This window comes from Mercenaria mercenaria, chromosome 15 (assembly GCF_021730395.1).
Source record: "Mercenaria mercenaria strain notata chromosome 15, MADL_Memer_1, whole genome shotgun sequence".
NCBI classification, from domain to species: domain Eukaryota; kingdom Metazoa; phylum Mollusca; class Bivalvia; order Venerida; family Veneridae; genus Mercenaria; species Mercenaria mercenaria.
Genome location: NC_069375.1, coordinates 52,251,241 through 52,278,340, shown reverse-complemented (window position 1 = coordinate 52,278,340; position 27,100 = coordinate 52,251,241). Strand labels below are relative to the sequence as shown.

Below are 27,100 nucleotides of genomic sequence, written 5' to 3'. Positions count from 1 at the left end.
TCTCTGAGAGGAGAGATGTAGCTGGAAAATATCCAAGAACACAGTTTTTAAAAATTGACGTAATCACTTTATTAGGTAGAAGTCATCTGTGTAAAACATACATTACATAAAATCAATATGAAAGAATTCATACAATTAAATTTGTTTAGGGAATTTAACAGAAATTAACATACACAATCATTTGGGGAAATGCTCAAAGAATTAAGTAGAGATATGATTATTTCGACAACTCGCTTCTATGAGAGTCAGCGCCAAAGTTTTAAAATACATTCTATGCATGGTACATATTATTATTAGTGGGTGACATTTCTTTTCAAGTCTTTTTCTTCTTTTTTTTTTATATATATATATTTTTTTATGAATAGAACATATTTACACAATATATATACAATGAATTTTTTTGCAATATGATATTTTCTGCTTATATCAATGAAACTTTGTCAGAGCATGAAAATGCAATATAGTGCCAAATTTAACAACAATCAGCCATAAAGATTTCAGCTACTTAGAAATTAATACCAATTGTTGATTTACTTTAACAGAAATAAGGATACATCAAATATCATATTCATTCAGCAATAATTGTTTTAAATCAATGTACAAAGTTTGATGATAATACAGAAATATTTTGGACACCTTTATGAAAGGTTTAATTTTTATATGCTGAAACAATGATTAAATGACTGAAATAATAAAATAACAGACAATAATTCTATACTTGTTACCGTTACAGAAAAATCATGAGAAAATTCAATATAAAATAAGAAAATGTCACATACCTGGAAAATATCCAAGAACACAGTTTTTAAAAATTGACGTAATCACTTTATTAGGTAGAAGTCATCTGTGACTTCTACAACTGGCTCTTGGTTTTTATTAGCAACTTGATTTCCAGGTGACAAAATTGAGTAAACAGAGAACATACTCCAGGAAATGAAACAATCACAGTTTTTCTTTCAAAACTGACTAAAAGTAATTAAAATTTGATAAGTTATCACCTAGAGCTAAGTGCTTAGCTTAGGTTCACATCAAAAGTGATTGTGTAACAAACACTGTAGAAGCCAACAGCAAAGTTCTCAGACATGTTCGTATAATCAAGTAATTTGTGACATAATATGAAAAAAAGGTTTTTCTTTTAAAGTGGCAAATATGTTTTAGCACCTATTAACTTTCTCCTAAGTATGTGATCTTAATAAGTAAACATGGTAAAGTTTGGGGGGGAAAAAAATTGTCTACACAAGAATGCAAAACTACTAAGAAAACAAATATTTACAAAATATGTTAAGTATCTTAACAAATAAAGACTCATATGAGACAAAAATATTTTTTTTTTTTTTTACAAATTCTTACTTTTATGAATAAAAATAATTATAAGGAATTTGCACAAATTTTGGGGCATAACACTTTCTTGAAATCTTAGCAGTATTTCGACTTAAATATATACTGGATGCAAACATGAACAGACACAACAGATAGTTTATGTTAACATTGAATTAAACAGTACTGGGTTAAAAATAGTACATGCTTAATACATGACTTGTATGGCTAAACACAGTGTAAATGTGTATAACCAGTAAAAAATAGAAGTTTCTTAAACAAATGACTGTTACTGCCACACATTTTCCCATGCATATATTAAGGTTATTCCTTTAAAAACTTAAATACTTTACATTATAGATACTCCTTATACTTTCCAAGGCCATAGCAGAAATATATCCAGGTTTTGTCAAAAATGAGGACGAACAATTTGAGCAACTTTAGTCTTTATAAGGATTTAGATTATCTATTGTACTGTGGAATCATAACTACTTTTAGCAAATTTCTTTCCATGAATTTTATGGTTGTCATTGAAACCAAGCAAAAAAAAAAAAAACTGTTACAACTAATTTCATCCTTTCAGGTTTATTTTTGGCAGAATTTGAATCTCCCAAAATTATAGGTGGCAGCTGTTAGCTGAATTTATTAAATTTTCTGTCAATGGAATTAAATGATGTTACAATACATGTAATATTTGTTTATTTGGGTGAATTAAAGCTGTTAGATCTGCTCAGATTATAAATATTCAAATGGGTGAATGTCTGTAGTGATGAATTTTAATTATGATTTATTAAAGATATGACACACCAAGTTCTCAGAAAGCAATAAAATCTGAGACAGTACATACACAGCAAACATTGGGAACAAGGCCAAAATCTTCAGAAAACTTTGACACCTCAGAATCCATTAAACCACCCTCACCAGAGAAACGTAAACTTCCTCAACCAAAGCTAGACAAATCTCCGGCCAAATCTTACGAGATTCTGACGGCTTCCGAAACATGGAGTCTTGCTGAGAGCATTGATAGGTATATGCTCGGTAGATAGTCAACCATATAGCTTTACTGCTAGCCATTCATCTATATGTACTCGTCACAGCTAGGCTATATTATGTCACATTATATCTGTTTATTAACATTTCAGCTCTTGTGTTTATGCTTTTGACTCTGAAATGCTGAACAATGCCAGAAGTTATGAATATGTTATAAATAATGAATGCAGCTTTTTTGCTTTCACAACTAAGAGAAGTACACAATTATATAATTATACTTGTAACAATGAATTATTATGGTCCCTGTAAGTAGAGAAATGTAAAAATTGTCTGTGACTTGACTGCAAAACATATTACTGAATACTTCTTTATCTCAGAAGACTTTGAAATTGTATCATTTGAAGTTTGACTCTACCTCTTTATTTCCACCATGTTATTGGCATGGTATTTTAATTCTTATTTATATTGCAGTTATACTGCATGAAAATAAAATGAATATCATGATTTTCTGGAAGTTTAATATTAAAGATTTTATGAAGTTACAAAAGAAAAGAAAATTTTATTAGACATTTATGAAACCTACAAAAATGTTGATTTTTGCTTGTGTTTTCAAAAAGCATTTAAGACGTTTTACTCATTTTGAAGCATTATTTTTATATTTTTGCAATAACTCTTATATCAGTAAGTTTATAGAAAAGGCTATTTGAACAAAAACACAATTCTGACAGGTTTTTAGAAGGCTTCATTTTTACTGTTATAGAGCTGTGTTCAAGTTCCTGTCAGTAAAAGACAAATTTAGATGAAATGAAGTAAATGTTACTGACTTTTCCTCTCCCTATATTTCACAACTGTATAATTTAGCTAGTAAGATGCGAGTACAATAGCTGTTAGGTTAGTGCACCAATAAAGACATATACAGATTTTATTAAATTACTTTTTCAGAACTCTGTGTGCTCATATGAGCTGCATTAAATTGTTAAAGAATGTCCATTACTCTAACGCTGGACTTCAGTGGCCAAGTGGTCCATTACTCTAACGCTGGACTTCAGTGGCCAAGTGGTCCATTACTCTTAACTCTGGGCTTCAGTGGTCAAGTGGTCCATTACTCTAACTCTGGGCTTCAGTGGCCAAGTGGTCCATGACTCTAACTCTGGGTTTCAGTGGCTAAGTGGTTCATTACTCTTAACTGTGGGTTTCAGTGGCCAAGTGGTCCATTACTCGTAACTCTAGGCTTCAGTGGCCAAGTGGTCCATTACTCTAACTCTGGGCTTCAGTGGCCAAATGGTCCATTACTCTTAACTCTGGGCTTCAGTGGCCAAGTGGTCCATTACTCTTAACTCTGGGCTTCAGTGGCCAAGTGGTCCATTACTCTTAACTCTGGGCTTTAGTGGCCAAGTGGTCCATTACTCTTAACTCTTGGCTTCAGTGGTCAAGTGGTCCATTACTCTAACTCTTGGCTTCAGTGGCCAAGTGGTCCATTACTCTAACTCTGGGCTTCATTGGCCTAGTGGTCCATTACTCTAACTCTTGGCTTCAGTGGCCAAGTGGTCCATTACTCTAACTCTTGGCTTCAGCGGCCAAGTGGTCCATTACTCTAACTCTTGGTTTCAGTGGCCAAGTGATCCATTACTCTAACTCTTGGCTTCAGTGGCCAAGTGGTCCATTACTCTAACTCTGGGCTTCATTGGCCAAGTGGTCCATTACTGTAACTCTGGGCTTCAGTAGCCAAGTGATCCATTACTCTAACTCTGGGTTTCAGTGGCCAAGTGGTCCATTATACTCTAACTCTGTACTTCAGCGGCCAGGTGATCCATTACTGTAACTATTGGCTTCAGTGGCCAAGTGATCCATTACTCTAACTCTTGGTTTCAGTGGCCAAGTGGTCCATTATACTCTAACTCTGTACTTCAGTGGCCAAGTGGTCCATTACTCTAACTCTGGGCTTCAGTGGCCAAGTGATCCATTACTCTAACTCTGGGTTTCAGTGGCCAAGTGGTCCATTATACTCTAACTCTGTACTTCAGTGGCCAAGTATTCCATTACTGTAACTATTGGCTTCAGTGGCCAAGTGATCCATTACTCTAACTCTGGGTTTCAGTGGCCAAGTGGTCCATTATACTCTAACTCCGTACTTCAGTGGCCAGGTGATCCATTACTGTAACTATTGCCTTCAGTGGCCAAGTGATCCATTACTCTAACTCTTGGTTTCAGTGGCCAAGTGGTCCATTATACTCTAACTCTGTACTTCAGTGGCCAAGTGGTCCATTACTCTAACTCTGGGCTTCAGTGGCCAAGTGATCCATTACTTTAACTCTGGGTTTCAGTGGCCAAGTCGTCCATTATACTCTAACTCTGTACTTCAGTGGCCAAGTATTCCATTACTGTAACTATTGGCTTCAGTGGCCAAGTGGTCCATTACTCTAACTCTGGGCTTCATCGACCAAGTGGTCCATTACTGTAACTCTGGGCTTCAGTGGCCAAGTGGTCCATTACTCTAATTCAGTGGCCAAGTGCTTAAGGTGGCTTTCTTCAAATTACTTATTATCATTTTTGTTGGCTTGAGCTTTGCTCCAGATGTCAGTGAGGAATCTATCCAGATGGCTCGCATACAGTCAGTAGTTCTCCCCCAAGAGCCAGCACATGATAGAAATACTTAATGGAAGGGCACCTGGTCTCTTCTGCCACCATTAAATGCTGAAAAGTCAACATATAGTTTCACTTGCGTTGATGCGACTTGAAACCCAATAAACAAGCAAATAAGCATTAGCTAAACCATAATATCTTCTCTACTTTTAAACACAACTTTATCTTCACATGATATGTAATTAGTCTGGTCACAAATTATAGCACACATCTATAACATCTACTTAAATCTATATATTTATTATGTAACAAAACTAACAACACATGTGCATCATAATTATCAAGAAAGAATTGTCTCTGAGTATCATTGTGTATTTAGCTAGAAAGGTGATTTAGTCAGCTCAAAAACTGATATAAAATGTTTCCAAATATAATTTAGTGGTCATTATTTAGTCACACTTACTTGGTTAAATTCTGAATTCTTTAAGGATTTAAATTTAGATTTTTTTAAATTGTAATATTTTCAGGATTGAAATTTCTTTATAACAAAATCTCAGTTCTGTTAGTATATGATATAATATAATTATGATAGTGTAGTTACCCAGTAAACTGTTGTGTACCAGAAATTTTGTAATATTTTTTGAAGGTTATATTTTCACAAATAATTATTTGAAAACATTCGAAACACTTGCAGATATAAATTGGCATTATCTTCAAAAGAATCATAACATACAAGTGCAAATTCTTAACAATGAATATTTGTCTGTTGTCTATTAAAATTTGAAATCAATTAAATGTGATGCAAAAATTACGCAGTCCTCAGTGGTGACTGGTGCTTATTATCTAATGAACATATTTCAACTTTACATTCTCACATCTGTATATTCTTTTTTTCAGATGGGCACAAAGTAAAGAGGCCCATGAAGAGAGGCGACGAATGTCAAAGTCACAAGATAATCTGAACTCATCCATGGCCTCAAACAGATCTTACCGCAGTGAAGATAGAGATGGTTGGTATAAAACAAATCTCCTGCTTTTTCACTTTTCAATATTTTACCACAAATTTCTTAGATGTAATGCAGTAGCAGGGGGCTTTTGTTTTTAAGCAGAAATAGGAGTGTAAACAAAATATCACATAGCTTTAATGAATTCAATCCTGAGCACTGGAAACATATATGACTGTACATTAAATTCAGTTCACTAATTCCAAGGCAGTATTTGGTATTATCATATGTTTGATTTTATTGTTGTGAATATTTCCTGTTAGCAAAAATCACAAATATTTCCATGAAGTACCAACTAAAATAGTGTATAAGAAATGGGAAACACGTTATGTTAATTGATGAAGTAGTCTTAAGAAATCTATTAAAGATAATGTTACAATAATTTTATTGTTTGTTACAGGTGACAGTCGCTATGACGATCTGGATTCTGGTCTACAAAACAAACATCGCAGTGGTAGTTATAGTAGCTTGTCCAGTAGAGGGCGCCACACACCAGACTTCTCGTCACATGATCGGGGATCCCCAGTACCTAGTCTTCCACGTCCTCAACGACATGACTATCCTGACAGAGAACGGAGGGATAGACGAGAACTGAAAAAGGTAATAAAATAAATTCATGGTTTCCTTCATACTTCATTTATTTTATTTATTCTTAGTATGTCAGCCAATGAGATGCTCAAGATTTGAGACTTATTTTAAAATTTAATTTTATAAGGCAAACTTGATGCATGAACATCAGAAACTGGGTTCAGTGTTATAAAAGTGGGTTTGGAGACCAGACTCAGATTGCAACTTTACTATTGGTTAATTTTGAATTTGACCTCAGAAACATCCGTTTAAATTCTAGAGTTTTGAGACTGGTGTTCAAAATTGGCTTTATGATATTGGACCATGTTTATTTCATGTCAGTTATAAGTTATTGTTGAAGATATCCTTTTAAATTCATAGTAACAGATAGATGTTCCCTGTTTAAATGACACTTTTTAGCTCCCCTGAGCACAAAGTGCTCGGGTTGAGCTATTGTGATCGCTCACTGTCCAGCGTCCGTCCACACTTTCCTTTAAACAACATCTCCTCCTAAACCACAAGGCCAATTTTGATGAAACTTCACAGGAATGTTCCTTGGATGGTCTTCTTTAAAAAAAATTCAAAAAATTGAATTCCATACAAAACTTTGGTTGCCATTGCAACCGAAATGAAAAATGTAAAAAACCTTCTTGCCCAAAACCACAGTCCATAGGGTTTTATACTTGGTATGTAGCATCATCTAGTGGTCCTCTACTAAGATTATTCAAATTATCCCCCTAGGGTCAAATATGGCCCTGCCCTTGGGGTCACATTTTTTACGTAGACTTACATAGGGAAAAGCTTTGAAAATCTTCTTGTCAGAAACCACAGGGCTAGGGCTTTGATATTTGGTATGTGACATCATCTAGTGGTCCTCTACCACGATAGTTCAAATTATGCCCCTGGAAGAAAAGAGGCCCCATCCCGGGGATCCCAAGTTTTACATAGACTTGTATAGGAAAAAGCTTTAAAAATCTTCTTGTCTTAAACCACAAGACCTAGGCCTTTGATATTTGGTTTGTAGCATTACCTGGTGGTCCTCTACCAAGATTTTTTCAAATTATTACCCTGGGTTGAAAAGAGGCCCCGCCCCGGAGGTCCCAATTTTATATAGACTTATATAGGAAAAAAACTTTAAAAATCTTCTTGTCTGAAACCACAAGACCTAGGTCTTTGATATTTGGTATGTAGCATTGCCTTATGGTCCTCTACCAAGATTGTTCAAATTATTACCCTGGGATGAAAAGAGGCCCCATCCAGGGGGTCCCAAGTTTTACATAGACTTACATAGGAATTTTATTTTTAAAATCTTCTTGTCTGAAAGTTCAAGGCCTAGGCTTAGTGGTTCTCTAACAAGACTGTTTAAATTATGCCCCTGGGGTGAAAAGAGGCCCTGCCCCGGGGGTCACTTGTTATATGAGTTATATAGGAAAAAATACTTTAAAAATTTTCTGATCATATTTCCTAGACTGTTTTATTATAATTACCTGATGACCCCAAGTAATTAGGGGTCACTTGACTTTGACCTTGACCTGCTGACCTACTTTTTTGTTTTTTAAGATAGAGCCTTGAAATTTGGATGACAAATACAGTTTTGCACACTGATTCAGTGACCGTGAATGTGACCTACTGACCTACTTTCTTAATATTTTAGCATCAGTTTGACATTTGAAACATGCAGCTCATATTACTCAGATGAGCGATCCATGGTCATCATGACCCTCTTGTTTGTGTAGTCAGTTGCTAAATGTAATTCAGTCTTTTCCAGCAAAAATAGTTGGTTCTGTCCACTCTCACTGGCTCAAACCCGGATCTCTTGAATACCCCCATTCGCTTGAACTTGTCGTCTGGTTCCAATCTTATTTCTTATAATATTGTATATTGTTCGACTCCAGATGGATAGAACATCGATAACTGGAACTCTTGAACTCACTGTCTGGTCCCTTGAGCTTAATTATAATGTAAATCACACCTGATGGGTCGAACAGACGATTGTCTGCCACAAATCTTTTCAAACAGTTCACACCTCTGTTATTATGTTTCCCACCACATAGTGGTGTGGGAGATATATTGATTTACTGCTGTCTGTCCGTGTCTGTGTGTCTGTCACAAATCTTGTCTGCACTCTAAGTTGAACAGTTCTCATCCGATCTTCACCAAACTTTAACAAAATGTGTTTACCAAAAAGTCCTTGACCAAGTTCGATAACTAGCCAAATCGGCCCAGGCACTTCAGAATTGTGGCCCTTGAATTACCGAAAATTGGCCTTTTTACTCTTGTCTGGGCTCTAGGTTGAACAGTTCTCATCTGATCTTCACCAAACTTGAATAAAATATGTTTGCCAATAAGTCCTCGGCCAAGTTCGATGACTATACAAATCCGCCCAGGCACTTCAGAATTACAGCCTTGAATTACCGAAAATCGCTCTGTACACACTTGTCCACACTCTAAGTCGAACATTTCTCATCGGATCTTCACCAGACTTGAACAAAATGTGTTTGCCAATAAATCCTCGGCCAAGTTTGATAACTAGCCAAATCGGCCAGGCAGTTCAGCCCTTGAATTACCGAAAATCACTGTAAACAGATACCAGTGATAAATGTGTTTGTGCATGGTTGGCTGAGATACATAACTATTCAGATGATAAGGCAGTTGTGGGAGACATGTGCTTTTCTCAAAAGCAGCTCTAGTTGTGATACAGCTTTAATCTGTGCACATAGTTTTAGCACGTTGTGAAATTAATACCTGTATATAGGTCAAACAAATTTAATTGTATGATTTTTGTTCACTTTAATGTTTTAATTAATGAATTATATGTGTCAAACAATGTCTGAGCAAAGAATGTCTGTATTTTACTTTAAATAGGGCTGATTGCTTACACATTTCCAAAATTGAAATATGCAGGTCAAACAACTTAGTGAAGGACCCGGCAACAGGGGGGATAGTTAAGTCAGCTACAGGAAAACAAGGAATTAAAAGAAAATCAGACCCAAAGACTCTTGAGACAAAATATAATGCTTTAATGGAATGTGAAAAAGGACAGAAATTAAAAACAGATTGCCAAAATGTTCAGCATACCGAAAAATACTATCTCTGGCTGGATAAAAAAGGCTTACTCAATGCATGTATAAAATTATTTAATATAAATGATGTTTAAATTATGTTGTTTATTTCCTCTTTATTAGACTGAAATCTTACATTTTATATGGTTCAAACTCAGCTATGTCATACACGTGTATATTAAACAAAGATGGCCTTCATACTGATGGTTCGAACTACCGATCTCTCAAACTCATTTTCACAGGCCCTTCGAGTTCGAGCCAATGAGAGTTTACTGTGTTATTATTGATATATAACAACATGTTGTACCTGTTTATAATCTTGCTGTCTTTTTATAACTTTATAATAAGAAGATATTTAAGTTTATATTAAAACTGGAAACAGGGTATTTTTCTTGCCCAAATTATATTATTTCATGATAAAAATACTAAAATATTTTAACTATTAGAGTGTAGAGTCGTTACGAGCAAGTACAACAAGTCTTGCTACAGACAGTGGTATAGACTCAGTTCACACCCCAAAGTCTAGAATGAAGGTATAGAGTTGCAAACATATACCCGGCAAATTTTGCCAATTGTTGCACTGTAATTGTCTATTTTGTAATGTTTTATAGTTTGCACATGGGTCAAAAAGCACATGTTTAGAAATCGTATTTTTTGCTGTGACACTTTGTTGAAGTGAATATGTTTAATAGATATTAGTCCTTAGTGATTTTCCTGTTTTTTGTTGATGTGATTTTTATATCTGTACTTTTAAATTACCTGTAATATGATTTACATGGCTTGTTTGTGACCTGATACAAGAGATACACAGTTCGCAGAAAATCCCTATCTGGCTGGGGTGAATCATGAGTTTGATTCAGGTTTTTTATAGCGTAATATATCCTGTACCTGGCTAGCAACACTGTGACAGCGTATATCTCCTATCTGGTTAACAACATTGGAACATAAAATAGCCCATATCTGGTTGAAAATATCGAGACAGGGCATGATTTAGACTGGTTAACAGCATTGAGACAGCACAATATCTTGAGTCAGGCCAAAATGAAAATTAGGTTTGTTTGCTGTCTCCCGACCGACCCGCTAAAATCACTGTGCTCCGAATTTTTTTATTGGCCCACTGAGCAGAATATTTTTTTTTTATAAGTTCTGATCAGCTGCAGAACATGAACCCAAACTGCATTCACGTGACCGAGCAGCACTTTCAATTAACCCCAGAACATCTATCACTTCCAATTAACCCCCAAATTTCTATCACTGGCCGAGAATTTTGTAAGTCTGTGTGTTTTTTGCATTACAACAAGGTGTGAAAAATATATTAGATGACATTTAATCAGCTGATGATTGCTGCATTGACAAGCTTACAAAATTTGGTTTATGTTGCCGACGAGTGCAAAAAGTGAATTTTCAAAGCGTGAAATACCATACTAAAGTCAGACCATTCTAATATTTTTCTAGATGTAAATGTTATTTTTGCTCAAATTTCAATAATTATGTTGCAAATAAGAACCTGTCTTTTATAGAAAGTGTCATAAACAAGAAACAACTATTCACATACACAAAGACGTCTGCTGCAATATTGCTGTCCTTCTAAAGAAATAAAAAACGTATGAACCACAAAAAAAATATGTATATACAAAACTGTACGAGCCTCTTGTTTAACATCTGAGGGTACTTGGTAAATTTGAAATGAGATCGATTGTGCACACTTGTGAAAATAATTATGTTGTGGACACGTTATTTTAAGGCGGGAAAGAAGCACGTGCATTTCATGACAAATATTGTGTTTGCAGAAGGGCTACTCCAGTCGATAAATGAAAAGAGAATTTACAGCGGGAACAAATTTGGAGAAGGTTCACTTTTGCACCAAAATGGCCTAAAAATAGAAAGTCCGTAAATTTAGTAAAGAACATGTTTTCTTTCATCAAGTAGTATTGTTTTATCAAACTGCACAAAATATTTTACAATAAATTCATTATAGAAGAAGATATCGGACATACCTGAAAATAATTTTAACATTATGGGTATGGGAAACCTTCAGTTTTTAATCTAATTTTCAAACATATCTGAAATTTTCGCTATGAGCACAGCTGTCGACCACAATAAAAAAATAACCATAAATTCTGTGAAATAAGGTGGACCAATGGTCAAAATATTTTTGTGGTCCTTGAGTGTGCTTACTACTAAAAACATTCACATATGTCCTAAATATGGTAAAAATCGCCAGTTTTCCCAAAATTCTGCGATTTCAGCAATATTCATCGTCATGTCGTAAACAAAATAATAAATTTATTTATAAAAACTAAATTCCTTATAGTAGATAGACATTTTGACAGCAAACAATATATAGTTCTTGCAAATTACAGCCAATTTGAAAAATTTCAAAATTGCATAGGCCATATAAGGCTTAAGTGAACTTTGTCCAAAATTCCTGTGCATTTCTGGTCCTGAGAATAATATTATAAGGGTAACCTGTCTTACTCATTCAATACACCTCTCCCGATTAAACTCGTAGGCGCTGCCACCGAAAACGTCACAGCTGCCACCATTTTTATTCGATTTTGTGCAAAATTCATCAATTTATCGGGTGTTAATATGAAAAAAGCTCAGAATCTCATGTTTCACGACTTGAAATACAGACGGTAAACAAAAATCCAGACCTCTGAGCACTAAAAATGAATTTATCGCTGATACACTGTGAATTATATTTTGGCAGGAAAACAGTACACGTGCGTTTCACGTCATAAGTTTTCTGTTGTTGAATAATTCATTATTAAATGTGTGCATATTTTCCTCATAACATATGCAAATAGATTTCAACATTTAGAGGCTTACTTTAAGTAAAGTTTCAGAAATGTAGATTGTCTAATAGCACACAGTATTTATTGAAGGAAATTTTTAGATCGACATCCGGAGATTGGGGGCGTGACTGTTTTTGGTGAATCCTTTTTAAACCATCCGTAGCTTCATCAGATATAACTCTCTCTCCCTACATTAAGTTTGTCTATTAAAAAAAACCCATGAACAAAATTCAGTTATCAAAAAAATAAAAAAAAATAAAAATAAAAAAGATAAATAAATAAACCCTACGGATATGAAATACGTTTTACACCACCACACATCAGACCGAGGTCAAACTCTCCCACATAAAATGATAACAACAATTTAGAATTTTAGTCATTGTTGTAGAAGAGCAGAAAGAAGCTTAATTGTGTCATTTAAAATTCAGATTTTTAGCAAATATTTGCAGAAGTATCAACAAATCAGATATAAAATAACATAGGTATCTTTTCATATTTTATTCATTTATCTTCATGAGAAATATAAAATAATTAGTTATATTGAGTAGCACTGGAATAAAAAAAAAAATTTGCCTACCTACCTACCTACCGAACTTCACAGAGCAGGCTCGGGAGACAGCAAACAAAGACTTTTTAGCTCACCTGAGCAATGCTGTTGTCTGGCATCTGTCGTCTGTCAACATTTAGCTTGTGTATTTGATAGAGGCTGTATTTTTCAACTGATCTTCATGAAATTTTGGCAGAATGAATACCTTGATGAAATATAGGCAAAGTTTGAAAATGGGTTATCTGGGATCAAAAAGTAGGTCACTACGTCAAATCAAAGAAGAACCTTGTGTATGTGATAGAGGCTGTATTTTTCAACTGATCTTCATGAAATTTTGGCAGAATGAATACCTTGATGAAATCTAGGCTAAGTTCGAAAATTGGTTATCTGGGAACAAAAAAAGTATCACAACGTCAAATCAAAGAAAAACCTTGTGTATGCGATAGAGGCTGTATTTTTTAATTGATCTCCATGAAATTTGGTCAGAATAATTGCCTTGATGAAATCTAGGTGGAGTTTGAATATGGGTCATCTGGGATAAAAAAAGTAGGTAAATAGGTCAAATCAAAGAAAAACCTTGTGTATGTGATAGAGGCTGTATTTTTCAATTGATCTCCCTGAAATTAAGTCAGAATGATTGCCTTGATGAAATCTAGGTCGAATTTGAATATGGGTCATCTGGGAACAAAAAATAGGTCACTAGGTCAAGTCAAAGAAAAACCTTGTGTATGCAATAGAGGCTGTATTTTTCAATTGATCTTCCTGAATTTTGGTCAGAATGATTGCCTTGATGAAATCTAGGTCAAGTTTAAGTATGGGTCATCTGGGTCAAAATGTAGGTCACTAAGTCAAATCAAAGAAAACCCTTGTGTATGCGAAAGAGGCTGTTTTTTTTTCAATTGATTTTCATGAAATTTGGTCAGAATGATTGCCTTGATCAAGTCTAGGTAAAGTTTGAATATGGGTCATCTGAGTTCAAAAAGTAGGTCACTAGATCATATCAAAGAAAATACTTGTTTAAACTCAAGAGACCACATTTTTGGTCCAATCCTAATGAAAATTGGCCAGAATATTTGTTTACATGAAATCACTAGGTCAAACATGTTTACACTGTTATGGTGTGTTCCTCAGGTGAGTGACTTAGGGCCATCTTGCCCCTCTTGTTTAAATGCGCCCTCAGTGTATATCCCATACCTGCTAACAATATTGATATGGCACATATTCAGTCTCTGGTTTACAACCTTGAGACAGCGTATATCTCATACCAGCTAACAATATTGAGATGGCACATATTCAGTATCTGGTTAAAAATCTTGAGACGGTGTATATTCCATACCTGCTAACCATATTGAGATGGCAAATATTCAGTATCTGGTTAACAACCTTGAGACGGTGTATATCCCATACCTGCTAACAATATTGAGACGGCACATATTCAGTATCTGGTTTAAAACCTTGAGACGGTGTATATCCCATACCTGCTAACAGTATTGAGACGGCACATATTCAGTATCTGGTTTAAAACCTTGAGACGGTGTATATCCCATACCTGCTAACCATATTGAGACGGCACATATTCAGTATCTGGTTAAAAACCTTGAGACTGTAAATCCTATACCTGCTAACCATATTGAGATGGCACATATTCAGTATCTGGTTTAAAACCTTGCGACGGTGTATATCCCATACCTCAATAGTAGGTGATACCCCATCTCAGTATTGTATATTGTGTATATTCCATTGCCAGTTAACGACATTGAGACAGTGTATATTCCATAACCGGTTAACAACATTGAGACAGTGTATATTCCATAACTGGTTAACAACATTGAGACAGTGTATATTCTATAACTAGTGTTGTAAAATCGGTTTCAAAACAAAATCGATAATCGAATCGAATCTGAACAGCTATTTCGATTCACAATCGATGATATAATCGAAAGTAAAAGCATTCAGACTTACCTATAATTATACTCTTATTATAGTTTCCACTTAGGCAATACATTTCAGATAATTTCATAAAACAAAAATATACTATGCTTTTATCATTACTTGGGACTAGGGATGTTTATTAAAATTGTACTTGTAAATACTTTTCTTGATAAGTAAATTAAACCAATAACAAGTGTCAAGTGATCATGGTGAATACATTTAATGTATTTAGGGAATGCATTTTTAGCTCGACTATTCGAAGAATAGTCTAGCTATTCTACTCACCCTGGCATCGGCGTCGGCGTCGGCGTCACACCTTGGTTAAGTTTTTGCATGCAAGTACATACAGCCATCAATTAAAGGCATATAGCTTTGAAACTTATTTTTTCTTTTTCTACGTCAATTACCAACCTCTCTGGGTCAAGTCCCATAACTCTGACATGTATTTTGAGCAAATTATGCCCCCTTTTGGACTTAGAAAATTTTGGTTAAAGTTTTACATGCAAGTTACTATCTCCAAAACTAATGCAGATATTGATTTGAAACTTCACATGTGTCTTCGGGGTTATAAAACTAGTTGATAGCAGCAAGTCCCATAACTCTGACCTTCATTTTGGCCAAATTATGCCCCCTTTTGGACTTAGAAAATTCTGGTTAAAGTTTTGCGTGCAAGTACATACAGCTATTTCTAAAAGGCATATAGATTTGAAACTTATTTTTTCTTTTTCTAGATCAATTACCAACCTCACTGGGTCAAGTTCCATAACTCTGACATGTTTTTTGAGCAAATTATGCCCCCTTTTAGACTTAGAATATTTTGGTTAAAGTTTTACATGCAAGTTATTATCTCCAAAACTAATGCAGATATTGATTTGAAACTTCACATGATTGTGTCTTTGGGGTTATAAAACTAGTTGATAGCAGCAAGTCCTATAACTCTGACCTTCATTTTGGCCAAATTATGTCCCCTTTTGGACTTAGCAAATTCTGGTTAAAGTTTTGCATGCAAGTACATACAGCTATTACTAAAAGGCATATAGATTTGAAACTTATTTTTTCTTTTTCTAGATCAATTACCAACCTCACTGGGTCAAGTCCCATAACTCTGGCATGTATTTTGGGCAAATTATGCCCCCTTTTGGACTTTGAAAATTCTGGTTAAAGTTTTACATGCAAGTTTCTATCTCCAAAACTAATGCAGATATTGAATTGAAACTTCACATGTGCCTTCGGGGTTATAAACCTAGTTCATAGCAGCAAGTCCCATAACTGATATGCATTTTGGTCAAATTATTTCCCCTTTTGAACTTAAAACTCTTTTGATATTTAACCTTTTTGGGTAACATTTTCCTGCTTCTGGGACAATATTTTGAATAGTCGAGCTTGGCTGTCTTACGGACAGCTCTTGTTACTTTTAACTATAAATTTCTGTAAGTATAAAATTGATTAATTTAATCTCAATCTCGTTGGCTTGATAAGATAAATATAAAACAAGACAGTTCAAGACTATTTCAGAATAAGGTTGACAAATTGCAGACACAGAGAGGTACATCGGGATCACTGTTTAATAATTCACAAAGTCCATACGAATTACGAAGGGTTCGAATAGTTTGGGTACGAAAACATACCGTTGTTCACATATGATTTTCGGCAGAGTTTGCAAATAACAGATTGCATGCTGAGGTTTTCTTTAATAGGTGGTCCTTGTTTTGTTTTTACGAAGCCAAAATAAGCCCATACAGTCGACCGAACTTTTCCTGGAAAGGGAAATATTTCGGTGTCTGCATTGACACTTTTTTCTGCCATTTTAACGTGTGAGAGTGACGTCCCTTGCGGTTTAATTAACGAAATGTATGAAAATAACGGATATATGGAATGAACGGAAAGGGATCAATTGCGCGAAAAGCGCTAGCGACATCGATTTCAGAACTCCAACATCGATAGTCGGCGACCTGCGGCTGCCGGCGACGATTATTCGATATAACTCGATCATCGTTTCATCACTATCTATAACTGGTTAAGAACATTGAGACAGTGTATATTCCATAACTAGTTAACAACATTGAGACAGTGTATATTCTATAACTGGTTAAGAACATTGAGACAGTGTATATTCTATATCTGGTTAACAACATTGAGACAGTGTATATTCCATAACTGGTTAACAACATTGAGACAGTGTATGTTCTATAACTGGTTAACAACATTGAGACAGTGTATATTCTATAACTGGTTAACAACATTGAGACAGCATGTATTTGGACAGCATGTATATTCCATAACCGTTAACAACATTGAGACGGTGTATCCTATCTGGTTAACAACATTGAGGCAGTACCGTTTATCCCATATCTGGTCAACAACATTGAGACAGTGTATATTACATATTGAGACATCTTATATCCTATATATGGTTAAGAATATTGAGATTTTGTAATATATCCTGTATATGATTCACAGCATTAAAACAGTGTATATTCCAGAACCAGTTAACAACATAGAGACAGTGTATATATCATAACCTGTTAACAACATTGAGATGGAATATATCATATCTGGATAACAGATAGTGTAATATATTCCTTAACTGGTATACATCATTGAGATGGCATATATCCTATCTGGATAACAGATAGTGTAATATATTCCTTAACTGGTATACATCATTGAGATGGCATATATCATATCTGGATAACAGATAGTGTAATATATTCCTTAACTGGTATACATCATTGAGATAGCATATATCATATCTGGATAACAGATAGTGTAATATATTCCTTAACTGGTATACATCATTGAGATAGCATATATCATATCTGGATAACAGATAGTGTAATATATTCCTTAACTGGTATACATCATTGAGATGGCATATATCCTATCTGGATAACAGATAGTGTAATATATTCCTTAACTGGTATACATCATTGAGATGGCATATATCATATCTGGATAACAGATAGTGTAATATATTCCTTAACTGGTATACATCATTGAGATAGCATATATCCTATCTGGATAACAGATAGTGTAATATATTCCTTAACTGGTATACATCATTGAGATGGCATATATCATATCTGGATAACAGATAGTGTAATATATTCCTTAACTGGTATACATCATTGAGATGGCATATATCCTATCTGGATAACCAGATTGAGGCAGTGAAGAATATCCCATATCTGGATAACAGATAGTGTAATATATTCCTTAACTGGTATACATCATTGAGATGGCATATATCATATCTGGATAACAGATAGTGTAATATATTCCTTAACTGGTATACATCATTGAGATGGCATATATCCTATCTGGATAACCAGATTGAGGCAGTGAAGAATATCCCATATCTGGATAACAGATAGTGTAATATATTCCTTAACTGGTATACATCATTGAGATGGCATATATCATATCTGGATAACAGATAGTGTAATATATTCCTTAACTGGTATACATCATTGAGATGGCATATATCATATCTGGATAACAGATAGTGTAATATATTCCTTAACTGGTATACATCATTGAGATGGCATATATCATATCTGGATAACAGATAGTGTAATATATTCCTTAACTGGTATACATCATTGAGATAGCATATATCATATCTGGATAACAGATAGTGTAATATATTCCTTAACTGGTATACATCATTGAGATAGCATATATCATATCTGGATAACCAGATTGAGGCAGTGAAGAATATCCCATATCTGGATAACAGATAGTGTGATATATTCCTTAACTGGTATACATCATTGAGATAGCATATATCATATCTGGATAACAGATAGTGTAATATATTCCTTAACTGGTATACATCATTGAGATGGCATATATCCTATCTGGATAACCAGATTGAGGCAGTGAAGAATATCCCATATCTGGATAACAGATAGTGTAATATATTCCTTAACTGGTATACATCATTGAGATGGCATATATCATATCTGGATAACAGATAGTGTAATATATTCCTTAACTGGTATACATCATTGAGATGGCATATACTTCCATATACTAGGATAAGACAGATATGTGTAATATATTCCTTAACTGGTATACATCATTGAGATGGCATATATCCTATCTGGATAACAGATAGTGTAATATATTCCTTAACTGGTATACATCATTGAGATGGCATATATCCTATCTGGATAACAGATAGTGTAATATATTCCTTAACTGGTATACATCATTGAGATGGCATATATCATATCTGGATAACAGATAGTGTAATATATTCCTTAACTGGTATACATCATTGAGATAGCATATATCCCATATCTGGTTAAGAACATTGCAACAGTGTAATATATTTTATATACAGTTAACAACAAGCCATGTCATGATTTATCTTGCCAACTACTTTTTTTCTCTGTATTTGCTGACATCACTAACTCAACTTCAAAATCTGTCAATCAATTATGTAATAAAGTAAAACTTATGTGATATGGATCAAACAATATTGGGTCATCTAATGACATCTCTTGACAATAGAAATGCTGTAACTATACTTTTTAAAGGCAAGATAAATTCTGTTATTTGAGTGTTGTGGTGCACCATAAGAGGTGATCTTGTATGTTCTAGAAGAGAAAAAATACATCTTTGAAATTTCTGGTTCAAATAATATGCAAAAGATTTTTTCCACATAAGCATTACATGCTTGATAGCTGTATTCATATAAAATTATTTCCATATGATCTATTTGTGTTGCAGCACTGTAAAACTTGGCTAACTCTTTCTTTTCTATGGATACTTGCAGAATTATACATACATGTATTATAAGGCTTTTTATGCCCCAGAAGGTGGGCATATTAAAATCGTACTGTCCGTGCGTCCGGTAAATTCTTGTCCGGGCTGTAACTCTTCCATTCATGAAAGGATTTTGAAATAACTTGGCATAAATGTTCACCATAATGAGACGACATGTCTTGCGTAAAACCCAGACCACTGGCTCCAAGGTCAAGGTCACACTTAGAGGTCAAAGGTTAAAATGGTCTGTTTCGTGTCTGGTCCATAACTCTCCCATCCATGAAGGGATTTTAAAATAACTTGGCATAAATGTTAACCATAATGAGACGACTTGTCGTGCATAAGACCCAGATCCCTAGCTCCAAGGTCAAGGTCACACTTAGAAGTCAAAGGTTAACAGGATATGTTTCGTGTCCAGTCCATAACCCTGCCATTCATTAAGGGATTTTAAAATTACTTGGCATAAATGTTTCTAATAATGAGACAACATGTTGTGCGCAAGACCCAGACCCCTAGCTCCAAGGTCAAGGTCACACTTAGAGGTCAAAGGTTAACATGGTCTGTTTCTTGTCCGGTCCATAACTCTGCCATTGATTAAGGGATTTTGATATTACTTGGCATAAATGTTCCTTATAATGAGATGAGGTGTCGTTTGCAAGACCCAGACCCCTATCTCCAAGGTCAAGGTCACACTTAGAAGTGGAAGGTGTGTCTTGTCTGGTCCATAACTCTGCCATTATCAAGGGATTTGAAAATAATTTGACACAAATGTTAACCATATTGAGAAGATGTGTCGGGATTATGACCCAGGCCTCTTAGGTCAAGGTCAAGGTCACAAAATGATATGTGATTTTTTTGCACATACAACTGTGGCATTCTTGGGCCTACTTCGGAGGCATTTGTCACCAATAGTGACAGCTTTTGTTTTATCTCTTTTTCATTCTTCAAGCATCATACATTTTTTTGGGATAACATTTAAAACTATCCATGACATGAGTTTGTTTTTTCAATTTTCAGAAGCCCGAGGGCGGAAGCACAACTAGTCTGCAGGATAGTGGGATCTCGGAACATGAGGGTGGGGCTACAGGGGGACATTCTGGCCCAAGTAGCCCCCTGTCAAAGTTACCAGGTAAAATTATGTTTTTTCATCATGCTTTTGGGGAAAACATTAAGAAATTCACCCACAGATTATGTTGATTATGATATATCCAAAAGTTTGTCATCCATTTTCTGTATTCCTGTATTTTTTTAGTAATTTTCTACACGTCTGTGGGCACATCCTGTATTTCCTTATATATATATTCCTATTTGTTATTTCTGGCTCACCTTGTTTGATCTGTAATAAAGAGAAGTATTTATTAATTAGAAAATTAATCAAACTTATAAGCAGTCACCTTATTTTAAAATGACCATAAAATGAAGTATTGTATCAATTTTATTTTTAATAGCAATGCATTTTGGTGTTTATAAAACAAAGTTCATTAAGCCAACTTCTTTATTTCTTTCGGGTGCACATGGAGTTGCCCTTGTCTATTTGTCCGAATTCGTGTCATGCATATCTCAAAATGCATTTGACCCAGAGTCATCAGTCCTCACAGGGTTGTTATTCAGCACGGGAAATTGTGCACCAGGGATTTTAATTTGGATCTCACACAGATCAGAGTTATGGCCCTTGACTTAGTCAAGGGAGTCAGTGGCGCAGTGGTTAGCAGGTTGGACTACAACGCCAGCGGTCCGGGTTCAATTCCCGGTCGTGGCTGATATCCCGACTTGTGTTCAGTGCTAGGTGATATGCTTAAATTGGTACTGTTTCCAGCAGTATCGGCCTAGACTGGATGCTGGGGAGGTAAATATGACAACTGCCGTGGGCTCGGCTGGAAATAAGTTGTTCCATCCATTCCAGGTGGGGACTTTCGTCGACTACCCACGTTAAACAAGAAACTTTACCTTTACCTTTAAAAAATATGTATAAAAGGTTTGTGTCGCTTGTATCTCAACAAGTATTTGAACAAGGATTATAAAACATTACAGGAATATTATTCAGCATGTGAATTGTATACCTGGGGTTTTGTTAGAGATATTATTTGGCCAGACTAGAGTTATGGCCCTTGACTTAGTAAAAAATAATGCAAAAAAAGGGCATAAAAGTTTGTGTCACTCGTATCTCAAAAAGTGTTTGACCTATGGTCATGAAACATTATTTGAATAATATTCAGCATGTGAAGTTGTGCACCAGGGATTTTTTTTAGCTCACCTGAGCACAAAATGCTCTGGGTGAGCTATTGTGATCACTCACCTTCCAGCATTTGTCCTTCCATCCATCCACACTTTTCTTTCAACAAAATCTCCTCTGAAACCATTGGGTGGAAGTTGATGAAACTTGGCCTGGATGTTCCTTGGGTGGTCCTCTTTCAAAATTGTTCAATTGGTTTGCTTGGTTGCACATAGGGGCAGCCAATGCAGAGCTAAAAATAGAAAAATCTTCTAACAACTCCTCTTAAACCACTGGTCCAATTTCAAAATAATGTCACACAAATGGTCATTATGTAACCATCTGTCAAGCTTGTATAAATTATAATGATTTGTCAAAAATCATGGCTGCCAAGGGGCATGGTCACTTTTTCCTGTATGTATATAGTGGAAACTTAAAAATTTTCTTGCATGAAACTGCTGGATTGATTTTGAAATAATTTCACACAAATGATCCTTACGTAACACTCTGCCAAGATTATTCAAATTATTATGATTTGTCAAAAGTCATGGCCACCGATTTTGATATAATTTTGCCCAAATGGTCCTTGTGTGATCATCTACCAAGATTGTTCAAATAATTCCGATTCCTACAAAAACATGGCCGCCAGAGGGCATGGTCTATTTTCCCTATATGTATATTTTCTTGTATGAAACTTAACAGCTGGCTTGATTTTTATGCCCCCAGCATCTACGGGAGGCATATAGTGATCGTCCTGTCCATCCGTCTGTCCGTACAAGGTCAACCAAATGGGACATTTCGTCAAGCATCAATACCCCTTACTAGAATGACTTGATACTAATGCAGATGTAACCTGTGACCATTCCTCATCTTCAAACATCACCTGACCTCAGTTTGACCTTGACCTCATTTTGGACTTAGGTTGCTTTATATGGGCCATCTCTTGGTTAACCAAATGGGACCGTTTTGTCTAGCATCAATACCCCTTACTAGAATGACTTGATACTAATGCAGATATACCCTGTGACCATTCCTCATCTTCAGACATCACCTGACCTAAGTTTGACCTTGACCTTGACCTCATTTTGGACTTAGGTTGCTTTATATTGGCCATCTCTTGGTTAACCAAATGGGACCGTTTCGTCTAGCATCAATACCCCTTACTAGAATGACTTGATACTAATGCAGATGTAACCTCTGACCATTCCTCATCTTCAGACATCACCTGACCTCAGTTTGACCTTGAACTTGACCTCGTTTTGGACTTAGGTTGCTTTGTATCGACAAGGATGCCACCGGGGGCATCAAGCGTTTATTGAACGCAGCTTCTTGTTAAATAATCTCATACAAATGGCCCTTGTGTGATCCATTACCAAGATCGGTCAAATTATTCTGATTCCTCAAAAAACATGGCTACCAGAGGGCGTGATCACTTTTCCCTATATGAATATTATAGTGGAAACTTAAAATCTTCTTGTCTGAAACTGTTTGCCTTTTTTAAAAAAAAGTTTCACACAAATGGTCCTTGTGTGACCATCTACCAAGATTGTTTAAATTATTAAGATTTGTAAAAAAGCATGGCCACCAGGGGTGGTTGAAATCATTTCACACAAATGATCCTTTTGTGAACCTCTACCAAAACTGTTCAAATTATTTTGTTTCATCAGTAACATGGCCTCCAGGCATTGTGGCCACTTTTTCCTTGTATGTGTATATCCTTTCGGCGGCTGTAACATAATAAAATGTATAAGCATCTGATGGCCCTTTCATGCTTCTGTAGACTCAACATTTATTACACAAAATTCATTTTGAAAATATTTCTGAAATGTCTAGGTCTGCAGCTCTCAAATATGGAAATATCTGACATCTGAGGCATATACTTACACTTTTAGACAACATCAAAAGGGATCTTTTGGACGATTTAACGAAGTTCCAAAAATTTGTATCATTGCTCTGACCCCTGTAGGATTTGTGTTTATTCCAAGTGCAAATATGTTTTCTTAGATAAAAAAAACTGAAAATTTTAAAATAATATTACACAAATGTTGCTTGGGTGACCCTTTACGAAGATTGTAGAATTATTATGTTTCATCAAAAAGCATTGCCACCATGGGCAATGGTCACTTTACCCCTTATTTATGTCTAGTGGAAACTTTAAAAATCTTCATGTTTGATATTGTCATATCACATCATTTCCCCAATGTCTTATCCCACCTCAGTGCCAAAAACACATGCAAGAAAACACACATGCCCTCTTGTTGCTGGATTTCTTTGAGTCTGATCAGAGTTATGGTCCTTGATTATCAAAAATATGCCTAAAGGGCATTCAAATTTGTGTTGCATGTATCTCAGAAAGTATTTGACTAAGAGTCATAAAACATAAGCGGATTGTTATATACTATGTGAAGCTGTGCACCTGATGTTCTGTTTGGGATTTCACTCAAACAGACAAGAGCTATGGTCCTTTACTTAGTGAAAAATACACATAAAATGCTTAAAAGTTTACTATAAAGCTTTACTATAATATTATGTTGTGTATTTTAGCTTTAATGACTGACTATTTGATGCTTGTATGTGTATTAATGTAATAATTGTTGCTTTATTATCATCTAACTGTTTATTATTGTACAGCGCAGCTGAATATGGTTTTATATGTAGAAGTAGGCGTTTAAGTAAATAAACAAGTTTCAAATTTCAAAAGTTTGTGTTTCATATATCCTAAAACATATTTCACCTAAAGTTCATGAAGCCATGAAGGAATATTATCCAGCATTTGAATTGTGCACCTGAGTTTTTTTGTTTTTTTTATTTCACTTTGCAAGACCAGAGTTATGGCCTTTGACTTAGTCAAAAAGTAAAAGTTTGTCCCATGTGTCTTAAAATGTACTTGACCTAGCATTGATTGTTATATAGTATGTAAAGTTGTGCAGCAGGACTGGTGTTCTCTTTGGGATTTCTTTCAGCTAGGCCAGAGTTATAGCCTTTCACTTCGTGAAAAATAAACCGAAGCTGTTTCAAGGTTTGTGTTGCATATATCTTTAAAAGTATTTCACCTAGAGTCGGGAAACCATGCACAATGATAGAAGTTGGGGACACTTGGGTCCTATGGACACACATCTAGTTCAAAACTGAAATGATCAGCTCTCTGTATTAAAATTCATAACTGTTTTATAAAGTCTCCTGAGCTTTGAATAAGAATTTTTATGTTTTAATGGAAAACTTAATGTTTGTATTTAACATGATATTCAGGTCCAGGGAAGTTTAAACAGATGACTGGTCGCCGAGAACTGGATACAGACAGTGGCTTCATTGGTTCTATGGTGGGGTCAGAGGTCAGTGCTGGCAACCTGTCTTCACGGAGACAACCACCACAGTCACCTCTAAGGTTACGACACCCTGGAGAAATGCCAAATCAAAGGTGTGTAGACTTGTTCAGACTAGGTGTAGAATAGTATCATCCATGCTATGTCAAAAGGTATCTTACGAAAATTACCATCAGTATCCCCCCTTATCAATATGACATAAGCAGACAAATCTTGCTTCTGATTTTTAGCTCACCAGAGCACAAAGTGCTCAATGTGGGCTTTTGTGATTGCCCTGTGTCTGTCGTCCGTTGTCAGTCATCCGTAGTTGTCATCAACAGTTTGACTGTTAACACTCTAGAGGTCACAATTTTAGCCCAACCTTTATGAAACTTGGTAAGAATATTACCCTCTTGGACAAGTTAAATGATAGTGGGTAATCTTGGGTCAGAAACTATGTCACTAGATCAAATCAAAGGAAAAGCTTGTTAACACTCTAGGGCCACATTTATGACCCTATCTTTTTTTTTTTTTTTTGAACCGTCTGTCATGTCGGTCTGTCAGTCTGTCGGTCTGTCCGCAATTTTCGCGTCCGGTCCATATCTTTGTCATCGATGGATGGATTTTCAAATAACTTGGCATGAATGTGTACCACAGTAAGACGACGTGCAGTGCGCAAGACCCAGGTCCGTAGCTCAAAGGTCAAGGTCACACTTAGACGTTAAAGGATAGTGCATTGATGGGCGTGTCCGGTCCATATCTTTGTCATCGATGGATGGATTTTCAAAATAACTTGGCATGAATGTGTACCACAGTAAGACGACGTGCAGTGCGCAAGACCCAGGTCCGTAGCTCAAAGGTCAAGGTCACACTTAGACGTTAAAGGATAGTGCATTGATGGGCGTGTCCGGTTCATATCTTTGACATCGATGGATGGATTTTCAAATAACTTGGCATGAATGTGTACCACAGTAAGACGACGTGCAGTGCGCAAGACCCAGGTCCGTAGCTCAAAGGTCAAGGTCACACTTAGACGTTAAAGGATAGTGCATTGATGGTCGTGTCCGGTCCATATCTTTGTCATCGATGGATGGATTTTCAAATAACTTGGCATGTATGTGTACCACAGTAAGACAACGTGGCATGCACAAGACCCAGGTTCGTAGCTCAAAGGTCAAGGTCACACTTAGATGTTAAAGGATAGTGCATTGATGGGCGTGTCCGGTCCATATCTTTGTCATCGATGGATGGATTTTCAAATAACTTGGCATGAATGTGTAGCACAGTAAGACGACGTGTCCCACGCAAGACCCAGGTCCGTAGCTCAAAGGTCAAGGTCACAGACGTTAAATATCATTTTTCATGATAGTGCATTGATGGGCATGTCCGGTCTATATCTTTGTCATTCATGCATGGATTTTAAAATAACTATGCATGAATGTGTGACACAGTAAGACGATGTGTCGCGCGCAAGACCCAGCTCCGTAGGTCAAAGGTCCTAAACTCTAACATCGGCCATAACTATTCATTCAAAGTGCCATCGGGGGCATGTGTCATCCTATGGAGACAGCTCTTGTTCTTTTTTTTTGTGAAACTTGGGCAGAATGTTTATTTTGATGATTCCTAGGCCAAGTTTGAATCTGGGTTATGTTGGGTCAAAAACTAGGTCTGTAAGTCAAATCAGAGGAAAAGCTTGTTGACACACTAGAGGCCACATTTATGATCCTATCTTCATGACACTTGGTCAGACTGTTTATCTTGATGATTCCTAGGCCAAGTTTGAATCTGGGTTATGTTGGGTCAAAAACTAGGTCTGTAAGTCAAATCAGAATAAAAGCTTCTTGACACACTAGAGGCCACATTTATGATCCTATCTTCATGAATCTTGGTCAGACTGTTTATCTTGATGATTCCTAGGCCAGATGTGAATCTGGGTCATGTCGGATCAAAAACTAGGTCATTAGGCCAGATCAAAGGAAAATCTTGTTAACGCTCTAGATACCAAATTTTAAG

The 27,100-nt window shown here is 35.7% G+C and overlaps 1 protein-coding gene across 12 annotated transcripts in view; it reads left to right on the top strand.

The window, feature by feature from the left end:
• LOC123554492 (uncharacterized) overlaps positions 1-27,100 on the top strand; it is a 105,386-nt gene that overhangs the window by 40,388 nt on the left and 37,898 nt on the right. For 9 of the 12 annotated variants that reach the window (XM_045344704.2, XM_045344730.2, XM_045344737.2 and 6 more), the window contains 6 exons: positions 2,114-2,344; positions 5,788-5,900; positions 6,295-6,494; positions 9,970-10,056; positions 20,591-20,702; positions 25,035-25,203. In XM_045344704.2, coding sequence (XP_045200639.2) covers positions 2,114-2,344; positions 5,788-5,900; positions 6,295-6,494; positions 9,970-10,056; positions 20,591-20,702; positions 25,035-25,203 — 912 coding nt within the window. The remainder of the gene's footprint in view (positions 1-2,113; positions 2,345-5,787; positions 5,901-6,294; positions 6,495-9,969; positions 10,057-20,590; positions 20,703-25,034; positions 25,204-27,100) is intronic. The other 3 variants (XM_045344791.2, XM_045344768.2, XM_045344776.2) reach the window with 2 other exon arrangements.